A 12,143-nucleotide genomic window follows, 5' to 3' on the forward strand; every position below is an offset into this window, starting at 1 on the left:
CTGGAGTTTATGTCAACACTTTGGAACCACTTGGGCTACCAACTGTTGACTTCTCACTTTTTTAATGGTAAAATTTTTGAAGAGTGCTTTTCCTAACCTTTTTTCCCCATTAGAAAACCGCTTTCACACTTTTTGGGTTCTATCAAACAGAAAAAAAATGGATGTTCTTACGAAAATCTATTTTCCCATCTTATTTTCACACGTATCAAACAAACCCTAAATCAAATGTTGTAGTGTAAGGAAATCCAAAAGCTTTTGAGTTACTAAAAATGAAATATTTGACATTAGAAAGTTATATTTGTTCGAATTTCTGCTAAAATATGTCTTAGAAGTGCCTCCTAATATATGTTTAGACACTTTCATTATGTAGGTAGGCATGAGACATCATCATATGACCATACTTCTTTTCGACCTTGTTGACAAAGAATGAAATAAAAGTTGTTCGTTGTTCCCATCTAATGAAAGCGTGTGCTTGTTCATCAACGACTATTACATACTTCCTTTTCGACCTTGTATAGCCTTTCAAATTATGCTTCTTCCTTCAGAATTTTGCACCGTTAAAGTTTCCAATATCTGTGGGTTGTCATTCTTCTCCGTCGGTAAATTGAGCTTCAAATATGACGATGGACTTCGAGTACTATCCACAATTTTGAACCATTGACTTGAAGGATCACACATATTATCTTTACCTAAGCAATTGCAAGGATTAGTAACAATAGCATTGTTAGAATCAACATCAAGACACACTTGAGTATTGTCAATAGTTGAAGAAAGGTGCATTTTCGAGTCGGATATTGTTTCCCATTTGGAATTAGAGCCTGTGCATATAATCCCAAGTTTAACTGGTTTCCCTACTCCAACAGCTTGAATACAGAAATATGTACCCTTTAGATATATAATCTTTTGTGGTGTATAATTCCATGCATCAGATTTTGAACAACATCCTAATTGTAGTGGCTCAAACCAAGATTTTCGAGCGACACAAAGTCCGGTTGATGTATGAAACATTATGTTGTATGTACGCCTCTGAGAGAAGCCAGGCCCTGCATTTTTCGACAAGATAATATTTAGAACAATGGATGCATAAATCCTACATAAAAAATTTGAACCCATTAGGCTCGTCTATTATTGAATCCGTCGATAAGCTAGTCGGGCTAGCCTACAAGTAGTTCTGCCTTTGATATGAGGGGTGATAGACACGGTGTTATATTGTCGTTCCTTAGATCTTACCCCTTTACTCCATTCTAATACAAAGTACACACTCATACCTCGAAAAGGTGATCGGATTGAGGAAAGCTTTTGAATGAAGGTCGAATTTCGAATATCACTCCAATCCCAAGTCAAAGCTCCATAAAATTCTTCCATTCCTTTAACTCCTTCTCTCAAGTCATAACTTCCTACTAATGTCCATAAAGCCCAATCTAAATCAAGTTCAGCTGCAAACCCCATGAAGCAATTGAAGAATCTATTGTCATTCACATTTGTACCTCTTTGATCTATCCCAAACTCACTTATAAACAATGGAGCTAACCCTTTTTCAACTATATATCCTCCTCTTCTCTTTATACCATTCACTAGACTTCCACATACTTGATTTGGACTGCCATTTTTCCAATCTTGCCCATTGGTGAATGCATACCAATGCAACTCGAAAACTAGCTTCTTATCAAATGTTAGGGTCACATGTTGCTTGTCGATGAAACTTAGATCATTGTCAAAATTTAACCCTGAAAGTATAATTAGGACATTAGGGTTTGCTGTATGGACGGCTTCTGCTGCTTTCTGCATGTACCTGAATGTTCATCCAGATCAAAAAAAAAAACTAGTTGAGTCTATTTGAAGAAACTATTGATATGTTCTATTCCACACACTTCAACACTAAACCAATATGACCATAGAGTAAAGTAGTAACGATTGCCGATATGTTCTATTCATGCTATAACAATCGTTTTTCTAACCGTTGTTTAAACTTTGACATAAAGTGATATAAGTGGATGCATTTATATAGAATAAAAGGTGAAAATAGAGGGCAGAAACTGGTGCAAATTACCTGTACCAATCTTTGATGTTCTGTTTTTCACCTCTGAGCTCATTTCTAAGACTCATTCCAACAACATTGCTAGAAGAGTTGAAAATGGTGGCCATAAAAGTGAGTCCTTTGATCCAGAGTTGTGGATCAAAATAACGGTCGCCGAAAAAACCATTACCATCAGTCCTGCTACAACACCATCCTGGCTTACTAATGTGGTTGTCTAGTATCACCATTACATCATTCTCCTCCATACTTGCTACTACTGCCTGTTTATTTTCCAGTTTTGGAACCAAAAGCACATGAATGTATCAGATTTCCCAGTTTTGTGGAAGAGAACTTTTGATTTAATACTCAATCATTCTTGAGTATGGTAGTGTTTTTTTTTTCTCATTGTCTCATCAATTTGATAGGTTTGAATCAAATAGACTCAAAATCAGCCTAAACCATCGATTCAAACTGTCAGACCTCACAAAGACTTTGAAATTTAACTGAGAGCCAATTCAGACCTTGAGTCAGATTTTAAATTTGACTTGAAAACAACCCCTAACTAAATATTTGTTTTGCAACTGAAACTTCTCTACAAAATACTCAATTTTGTCTTGGTTTCAAATTAATTACTCTATAATGCGTTCAACAAAAAAAAAATTACTTTATAATGCTCCGGTCTAAATTGATTCAAAATCCCCTATAGCAATTTTGGTCATTTTGGAAGAGAGGACCTTTAGGGCCTGTTATTCGTTAAGGTCTTTTTACTAGATCTTCAAAGTCCGGATCTTCAAAGATCTCAGAAATTTTTATTAAAACTTTGAAGGGACCATAACTTTTATGTACTAAACTATTAAGTACTAGGACATTTTTTTAAAAGTTTTGAAGTTTTTAAAAAGTCTGGATCTTTTTTGTTAGATCTTTGAAGGGTCCATTTTTTATTTAGAGCTGGAATTATAACTTGGTCATACTACGTCTTCGACAATGCACCATCTTTACCGTATTTACCGTTGTTCATGGCTTCAACAATAAGTTGAAGTAACACCTCATTTTCATCTAAGGTCCATTTCATATACTTTTTCGCTCTGTGTGAACTCATCTAACAAAAACAAGTTGAACGTAAACAAAATCTATTTAATAATTAACCTAGAAATATATTAATCTGATACAAAATATGGAACAATAAATTCACATAAATTAATCTTAAAAAATAAAATAATATTTATGATATAACAATACATGTGGGAATCAAAAATAGTAATCTTTTAATACTACATAGCAAACTGATGTTAACCTATACACATTAGTTCATAAAAAAGATATTGACTTGGACTCGTAAAAAAAATGTTTAACCTATACACATTAGTTCATAAAAAAGATGTTCCTTCACTGTTACGGTACACATTGGATTCATAAAAAAATATTGGCTTGACCCTTTTCCATGCTACTGACATATACACATTGGATTCATAAAATCAAACCATACACAAATACACAAATACACAAATACATGTATTGGCAAAAGATAACTTTTGAAATCAACAGCAACTATACACAAATACATTGGAAACTAAACCTATTATTACTTTTGAAATCAAAAGATAACTTTTCAAACCTATGATTACTGTATTGGCAGTGAGAGAAAATTGGTGATTGGAAAAAGTGGTAGTGGTAGTGAGAGAAATAATTACCTTGCACTCTTGCAGTACCTTCTTCAACGGATGGAGAGGCAGAGAAAGAATGTGGAACAACAACCGACAAGAAAGACAGGAGGTTACTCGGTTTCACGGCCAGGGTTTAGTATGTTTTGTTTTATATAGAGAGATAAAAGGGTTTGGTTGGTTATTTTAACCCAATATTTTTTGCGTACACCCATTATAAAAAGAATTTCGAAGATCCACCTCAATTGGTAAAACTTTGAATTCAGGTAATTTGTGAGTAAATTTGTCTCCAAAAGATCTTGGGTCGGATTTTGGACTAAAAGTTTTTAATTTTGCATAAAAATTGAATAACGCTAAACTTTGAAGTTCTAAAAAAAAGATCTGTACCAATAACACTAAACTTTGAAATTCTTAAAAAAAGACCGGAACCAATAACACTAAACTTTGAAGTTCTTAAAAAAAGTTGTGAACCAATAACGCTAAACTTCAAAGCTCTTAAGACCTTTGAAGATCTTACAAAAGTTCTGAACGAATAACCCCCACTTAGAAAGAAAAGGGCTCTTGAAAGGAGGCGCCTACAGAACTTTCACTTATTATTCACTATGACGTGAGTTCTCAAGGGCACCTTCTTTTTTTGAGAAATGGACCATGATCTACGTTACCCATTACAAAACATTAATACATCATCAAGATATCATAAGCACGATAACTGTCTAGGTTAATAAAAAATTAAAGAGATCTAAGAGCAAGTCCAAGGGGGAGGGGGCTGAGGCCCTTAATTTGAATTAAGGGCCCAGCCCCCTTGGGCTGAACTGCTCCAACCCCAGCGGCCCTTATTCGGTGCCGGCTGAACAAGGGCTGAACAACCCATATGACCGTTGGGGAGGTCCCCAACGGTCACATGTTGGATCACATCCAACGGTGGATTCGATCCAACGGTCGATTTTTTTTTTAAATTATTTAATTTGATTATCTTTTTTGTAAAAATCTAACAAAAACTCACACATTATTTGTTTTTAAAATTTGACAAAAACTCACACATTTTTTAAAATCTAATTTAAGGGCCTGTGACCGGCTATTCTTGGAGTTGAATTTTAGGGACTGAGCTGAGGCCCTTAAATTTGAATGAAAAAGTGAAATTAAGAGCCCGGGACCGGCTAGCCTTGGACTTGCTCTAATACCCGCAACATAGAGCCTAAATCCCCCACAAACTTATTATATTATAATTTATATCTTTAATAAACAAAATTCAATAACCATGATTCCAACTCTTATGGAATTGAATGTGGAAAGTTTTGGAATTTATGTCAAAACTATCAACCGCTTGGTGAGCAAGTGTTGACTTAAGGGCACCTTTAGAACTTCCCTCTTCGGCTCTTCTCTAATAGATGCTTCTGGAGGCGCCCCATTGTTTGATTGTTGGCGCCCCTTTACAGCCAAATTTTAAGGTGCTCCCAATCCCAAGTGTGAGAAGGGCGCCAAGGGGAATAATGTTAGGCGCCTTTGAAATTCTCTTCTCTAATTACTGAGTTTTGTTTTTCAACAAAAAAAAAAAAAAAATTACTGAGTTTTGTCCAATCAAATTTGAGGGTCACCCTACAAATTTGTAGGAATCACCTATTGGGTCTGACATATAGAATTGTAGATAAGATATTTTAAGTTTCATATACCAATAAAAAGGAGACACTTGGTTTATGACCATTTCTTTTCCTATTTTAAAGTAAAGTGGATAATAATTGACTTTACCTGTAGAGCCTGAATCAGTGGAAGATCAAGAAGAGTTGGATTATTTTCTTCTAAGCCAGAAGTGGATTCATCCAGTCCTAGACTCTCAAAGGATTGCCGGACCGTGACCGACGACGCTAACGTATTATTAGTGGCTAAGAACAATGGCCAAGTTAATCTCACACAATTAAATCCCATTGATCTTATCTTCTTCGATATCGAATCCAATGGTTGTTTACTAAGCCCCTCAGGAACCATGGTTTCAAGATGTGATACCCAATTTACGCAGGCGAATTTTACCCGTTGCCCATTTTCGTCAACTATCCACCTTGAATTAGTATAGAGATTCCCCGGCAAAGCGTTAGCCGACCGACTATTGTAACATAAGATAGAGAGAAAAAGAGTAAGGAAGATGAAGGGGAAAAGTTTGTACTCGTTGTTGCTCATGTTGTTGATGATGAATTTTGGGTTTGGGTGTTTGGGGAATTAGAGAGAAAGAAAGAGAAATGAAAAAGAATAGATAATGTGTAGTTGGTTATATACATAAAAGTTAATTGGTTACTTGCAAGATTTGTTAAATTTTAGATCAAGTAGTAGTAGGTTTGTTTTCTTTGCTTTACCTCATAGTGCAAGAATGGTTGAAATAATGATTGTTTTTGTTCCTCTAGCTAGCTTGTTTTTTCATTCATGAAGTCACTAAGGGATGGGCCAAAATAGCCTATTATTTGATTAGAAGACTTCAAAGGGAGCTAATAATATATAACTATTTTGCATACTTACTGAATTAAAAACTTAAGGTCAAGCTAGAGGGCGGGTGGCTAAAGTGAAGACAATATTAGCCCTAGAACGGGTTTAAATAGATTGTATCTACTAGTACTTAGATCTTATGGAGTTGAATGAGAGTTGTTGGCTAGGTTTTATGATGGTTGGTGTTTAAATAGATTGTATCTACTAGTACTTAGATCTTATGGAGTTGAATGAGAGTTGTTGGCTAGGTTTTATGATGGTTGGTGAGCTTGTTTCTTGACAAGGTATTGATTTCAAACCCCTTCCTGTGAACAAACCTATCATAACTAGATAGCTCACAAATAAAATATACACAAACCAATACGGTTTCATATTTTTGATTTCGATTATGGAGCAAGCAAATTTGTTTTAACCGAAACCATGCTCCATAATCAAATTTGTTTTAACCGAAACCATCTATGGAACACGCTTTAACATTGAAGAAATGGACAATAAATCCCCACAACTAATAAGCAAATTGGACAGTGACAGGGTTCATAATTTTGGGATAAAGTTTTTCTTGTTTTGCTTCTAAGTAATGCCCAAAGCAAAGACAATGGCCGGAAAAGGAACAATTGAGAGTGCCTATAAAACTTGCAGATAACAGAACTGCAAATATTATTTGTTATTCCAAATAGTTCAAACTACAATAAAGGCCTTTCTAAAGAAAAAAAATAAAGTAAAGATGAACAATACTTCTCTTTTTTTCTCAAGCAAGGGATGGGCAGTTTCATTATCCCATCACTGATTAGAACTACAACTGGACACCTAAAACCCAACCCAAATCTCTTTCTCTCATACACCCATTTTCCAGGACATAGCAAATTTCTTCCCTAAAGGCAACTCCAGACCCTTAATTTCTACCATCATAGTCTTCTTCTTGGTGTCTCCTTCTAACTTCTCTACAGAAAAGTGTTCGGACGCACTCAATTCAACACTAGAAACATCTGACATAGGAGAGCCGTCGACGTCGACAGTAAGCGATTCTTCGATTCCGTCCAATCCCAAAACTGTAACCTTCCCAATAGTCCAACCTTTCTGTAATGCAAACTTACCTTCTTGAACTTCAGACCAAACCTTCACTGCTTTCTTACTCACAGTAGCATAAAAATCAATATATGTAGAATACCCATTTCCAAGTTTCATTTCAGGAAGTTCGTCGTCGTCGAGATAAAGTTTTCCTTTGGCATCTCCCTCTGAAGCACCAAATGGAAAAGCAACTACTAGACTAAACGGAGTCGTTCTTGCTTCTTTTGAAGTCAATCCACCTTGTTGCATTGGAAGGATAGTGTTTTGGTAAACATGAACGTTGATTACATGTAACGGTGCATCGAGAGTTACGTGCCGCCCTTTGCCTATAACTACCTGTGTCATGTCGAAAATATTGTACCAAGATCCAGGAGGAAACAGAGCATTTACCTTTGAAGTTCCTTTCTTGAGTACTGGCGAAACCATTACACTACTACCAAGCAAGAATTGAGTGCTTAATTCATAACCCTCTGTGAAATTTGGAAAATGGAAGAAAATTGGCCTGGCAATAGGAGCACCTGTAATGTGAGCTTCGTAGGTCAATGTGTAAAGATAAGGAAGGATCTTGTATCTCATACCAAGTGCATTTCGAGCAGATTCTGCAACGGAATCCCACACATAAAGTTCTTGACTTGGCGAATAGTAGTTGGCGTGATCTCTTGAAAATGGATAGAATGCACCGAGTTCAATCCAACGGTTACAGAGTTCTTCTGTGGGTGCTGGGTAAAATCCGCATATATCTGAGCCAACCATCGGGATACCAAATATACCGAAATTTAGCATTGTAGATATTGAGTACTTGAGATCATCCCATGTACCCTTGTTATCACCAGTCCAATGAGCAGCATAATGGCCCGAACCGACAAAAGTTGACCGTGTTAGAATAAATGGTCTTTTCCCTTCTAGGCCAGAAAGGGCTTTGTGAGTAGCAACGGTATGAGATAACCCGTAAAGACTGTGAGCGTTATATTCCAAGACTCCATTGTAGTGAGTTGCACTTGTAGCTATAGTTTTGAATCCTAACGGTGCTTGAACTCCAGAAGCATTTATCTTGTAAGGAGGATCATCCCATCTTGTCTTTGTTATATTCTTACAGTCCAAACAACATTCCCAACCAGGATCTCCGGGGCATGGCCTTCCCTTCACTATTGTGCACTTACCCGAGCAGAAATTCGAAGCTTCGTTCATATCGATCCAAAGTCCATCAACAGGTACTAGTTGATGAAACCGGGTTACCTCATCAGTCCACCAAGAAACAGTTTTTGGGTTAAGGAAGTCTGGGAAGTAGACTGGGCCGGGCCAGACTTGAGCTAGGAAAGGTTCATCTTCATACTTGATGAAGACATCATCAGCCATTCCTCGTTGAAATACACCATAAGAAGAGTTCACATTAATACCAGGGTCAATGAGGACGATATATTTCATCCCACGTGAATGAACTTTGTCCAAGAATGCCAGAAGCTTTGGACGAGGAAAGTTGATGGGATCAAGAGTGAAGTCCTTGGCTGCGTCCATGTGATCATCGTCGTTCCAAATCACGTCAAGAGGGATTTGAGCTTTCTTGTAGTTCTCAACTACGGCTTCAACCACAGATACATTCTTATAACCCCATCTACATTGGTGGAATCCTGTATTCAAATATTAAGTAGGCCTTGGTTAGTTAGTCTATGTCATCAACTCATACTTCCCCACACACACACACACATATATATATATACATGTATGGAAATCAGAGAACCATCGTATGATATGTTCAAAGTCCAATCCATTTGACACATATAGAGGGTATCCGTGGAAAACGGACGTAAAAATGCACCCACTTTAATAAATACTTATTAACAAATTCATCATATGATTCATCATAGCTTGGCTCCTAGAATTGCTTTATTCATGTAATTTGGTCTTTCTACATTATTGACTATGTTTTAAGTGGTGGAGGCCACAAAACTTTATCTTTCCTCCAAGATTTTTCACCACTTAGAGATGTCGGAACCTACAACTCCTCTCGTAGGACAATTCTAACATTTCATGCGGTATTCATATTCCACAACACTTGTAGGCTATATATACTACCGCAAGATTCTGCACATACAGAGCTCGGTGTTCAATCGTGTGGTAAAAACTAACAATTTTTCCCAAAGAACATCCTTCAAAATTCCTTGTGGCAGTAAACAAAATGTTCTATCTTTATATAATAAATATATTAGTATACAAACAAAACTTAGTTTTCGAGACAGAGTTTTCCCTCCGTGACCATACAAGTTCCAAAAATGTGAACAAAGATACAAGATATGCAAATTGTTTTTTTCAGTAGATGGACCCATTATTCAACAACCACAGCCCTACCCTCCATTAAAAAATCAGACCTTGTAGGACCACTTCCATGTTATATGCTAAGATCAAAACAAATTTATCAGTACTACAAGATAATAAAAGATAAACACTTTTAGACACCCATATCTCTCTGTTTTCCTTTTATAAAAGAGTAAAAAGACTGACTATAACCTTTACTTAGCAAGAAAATTTACTCACAAAATGAAGAAGAAAAATGCTTTCTAGATTCTTTTTTCTAGCTTTACAAATATACTGATCTAGAAATTTTACTTTAGTTTGTTAATTGATTTTCACAATCTACTCATGAAGCCCACATTTAAACTTCAGTGAAGATGATATACGCCTACGACGACGACATCTAGATGTTTCTTTCACACAAAAACAAACAATATAAAGATTTGCCATATCATTGTGTTTCTCAAGATTGGATCTAATTATATTACCCTATCTTTGTGTTTCTCAATACTATATAATTATATTATCATTCGACAAACATGGTGCGGCTAATTGGGTAAGATGACATTAAATACACAAATCAATTTATATTACTCCATAATAGGGTAAGCAAAATTGACAATTAAGGCAAAAAGATATCAATTGTTAACATAATAAAAAAACCTAAAACAAAATCTAGTATTTAATGGTAGATTATGAACAGTTTCCAAGATTTATACTGGAATAAACAAAAAAAATTAGGTCAAAAAGAAAAACATACCCAGAGCCCAGTAAGGCATAGGAGCAGGTCTTCCTACTAATTGAGTATATTGATCAATAACTGAAAGAGGTGATGGACCTGCAAAAAAGTAAAAATCCAAAACCCCTCCAATAATCTTATAAGTCAAAGAATTTCCCCTGTATGTAACATCCATTCCATTACTGTTCAATAACAGAACTCCATGAGCAGAAACTTCACCACCCACATTTCTAAGATCCATATAAACTGGATGAGATCCATATAAATCCATATTTAGATTAATTGCAGAGATATCAGTAGTATATAAAGTATAAGGATCATTAGGTTGTAATTTAATTCCATTTGGTTGGGTATTTTCTCCCAACCCATAAATTGAAGCATCTTTTGGTAATTTTGTTGAAATTTCAAGATATTGATCTTTAAATACCAAATTACTAAATGGGTCTGATTTATCTGAGCTTGAATTAAAAAGGGTTTGTCCATTTGATTTTCTTTTTACTGCAAATCCAAATGGGTTAGAAGTATAGCTAAAGATAAGTTCATTCCCTGAACTTTCAGAAGAAGAAGAAGATGATAAAGGGATTTGCCCAGAATTTCTCAGAGGTTTCTTCAATGTTGGTGGTTGTTCTCTTGGTAGTAAGTTGTATGGAACTTCCCATCGTTGTTTATCAGCATCAGTTATGTGAACCCTTAATCGATCTTGAGTTTCATGCCTAGAAGAAGATCATCCAACGGTTGTTAGTAAGTGAATATTATCATAAACCCATATTAGGTAAAGAAATAAAGAGATAGAGATGTCATAAAAACAAGAATTTGAAAAAGTAGAGAGAGAAAAATTTAATAAACCCACAAAATGAAAGACAAATAAACATTAAAAGCTAGAGATATAGAGAGAGAGAGAGAGATTATACTTGACAAAGAGTTGTAAATGGGGAATATCAGAACCATAAGTGTTGGTTTTCTTCTTAACTTGCAAGAGACCAATGAGACCACCATTAGGAGACTCTTCAATGGAGATAAGGCTATACCCTTGACCAATTTTTGTGGTGGTGGTGGTGGTGGATGAGACTAGTAGAGAAACATAAAGAAGAGAAAAAATGATGACAAATATAGGAGGAAGCCATGGAGAAGAAAAGAACCTCATGGGTGACCTTCTTTCACTGTAATTGTTAGTGAGAGAAAGTAGAGAGAGAGAGAGAGAGAGAGAGAGGATGAGTAGTAGTAGTACAAGTAGTAATAAGTGCTGTGGGTTGGGGTTTATGAAGGAAGATATAAAGGGTGGGTGGGGTGGGGGGGGGGGGGGGGGGGGGGGGCAGAAGGAGAAGATACATGTGAAGAGGAGGATGGGGTGGTCATTTGCATGTGATGATGAATTGATGATGGATGGGTCATTGGGTGGGGTCATTGGGGTGGGTCATTGGGTCCCACTCAGACTCATTACCCAAGCTTAAAGGCTACCACCTGTGTACATACGTTTTGCTAAACTCCCAAAGGACACAGATCATGCAGGATGTTTTGGCTAAGGTTTCTCCATTTCTATTACTGTTTTGTTAACACTTAACAGACTTGAGTCCAGCAGCTTAGGTGTGGCAAGATGATGCTGGAGCCCAATCTAAGGGCAGACATTTGTCAAAAAAAAAAAATCATGACAAAAATATGAGCAGACACTTGTCAAAGAGACTTGAGAAGAAAAGTAAAGTTGGGAAAGACTATTTCGAGAAAAAAAATAAAGTTGGACTGATTTAGAGCATCTCCATTAATCCATCGGGACACTCTAATAAGCACTCTAAAAGTCTAGATGTTAAGTATCAAATAAAGATTCTCTTTTCTAATGTCCATATAGAGACACTCTAAATTTGTTTGGTCTCCAATGGAGATCTCTAAAATCTCTTACTTA

The 12,143-nt window shown here is 36.1% G+C and overlaps 2 protein-coding genes across 2 annotated transcripts; both read right to left on the minus strand.

Moving 5' to 3' along the window:
* Nucleotides 1–236: 236 nt before the first annotated feature.
* Nucleotides 237–6,291, minus strand: LOC147543378 (glycosyl hydrolase 5 family protein-like). Its single transcript, XM_086672812.1, has 4 exons — nt 5,425–6,291; nt 2,051–2,298; nt 1,269–1,792; nt 237–1,043 (listed from the first exon to the last, which is right to left on the minus strand). Exons 1-4 carry the CDS (start codon nt 5,848–5,850, stop codon nt 523–525), a joined length of 1,719 nt encoding a protein of 572 aa, XP_086528938.1. The 5' UTR covers nt 5,851–6,291; the 3' UTR covers nt 237–522.
* Nucleotides 6,292–6,771: 480 nt separating this feature from the next.
* Nucleotides 6,772–11,489, minus strand: XYL1 (alpha-xylosidase 1). The gene is made up of 3 exons (XM_086672811.1): nt 11,158–11,489; nt 10,268–10,959; nt 6,772–8,846 (listed from the first exon to the last, which is right to left on the minus strand). The coding sequence occupies exons 1-3, from the start codon at nt 11,388–11,390 to the stop codon at nt 6,985–6,987; spliced, it is 2,787 nt and encodes a 928-aa protein (XP_086528937.1). The 5' UTR covers nt 11,391–11,489; the 3' UTR covers nt 6,772–6,984.
* Nucleotides 11,490–12,143: the final 654 nt, after the last annotated feature.

Source organism: Eschscholzia californica, unplaced genomic scaffold (assembly GCF_041429995.1).
Source record: "Eschscholzia californica isolate CP2 unplaced genomic scaffold, dmEscCali1.0.p SCAF_4, whole genome shotgun sequence".
Classification (NCBI taxonomy): Eukaryota; Viridiplantae; Streptophyta; class Magnoliopsida; order Ranunculales; family Papaveraceae; genus Eschscholzia; species Eschscholzia californica.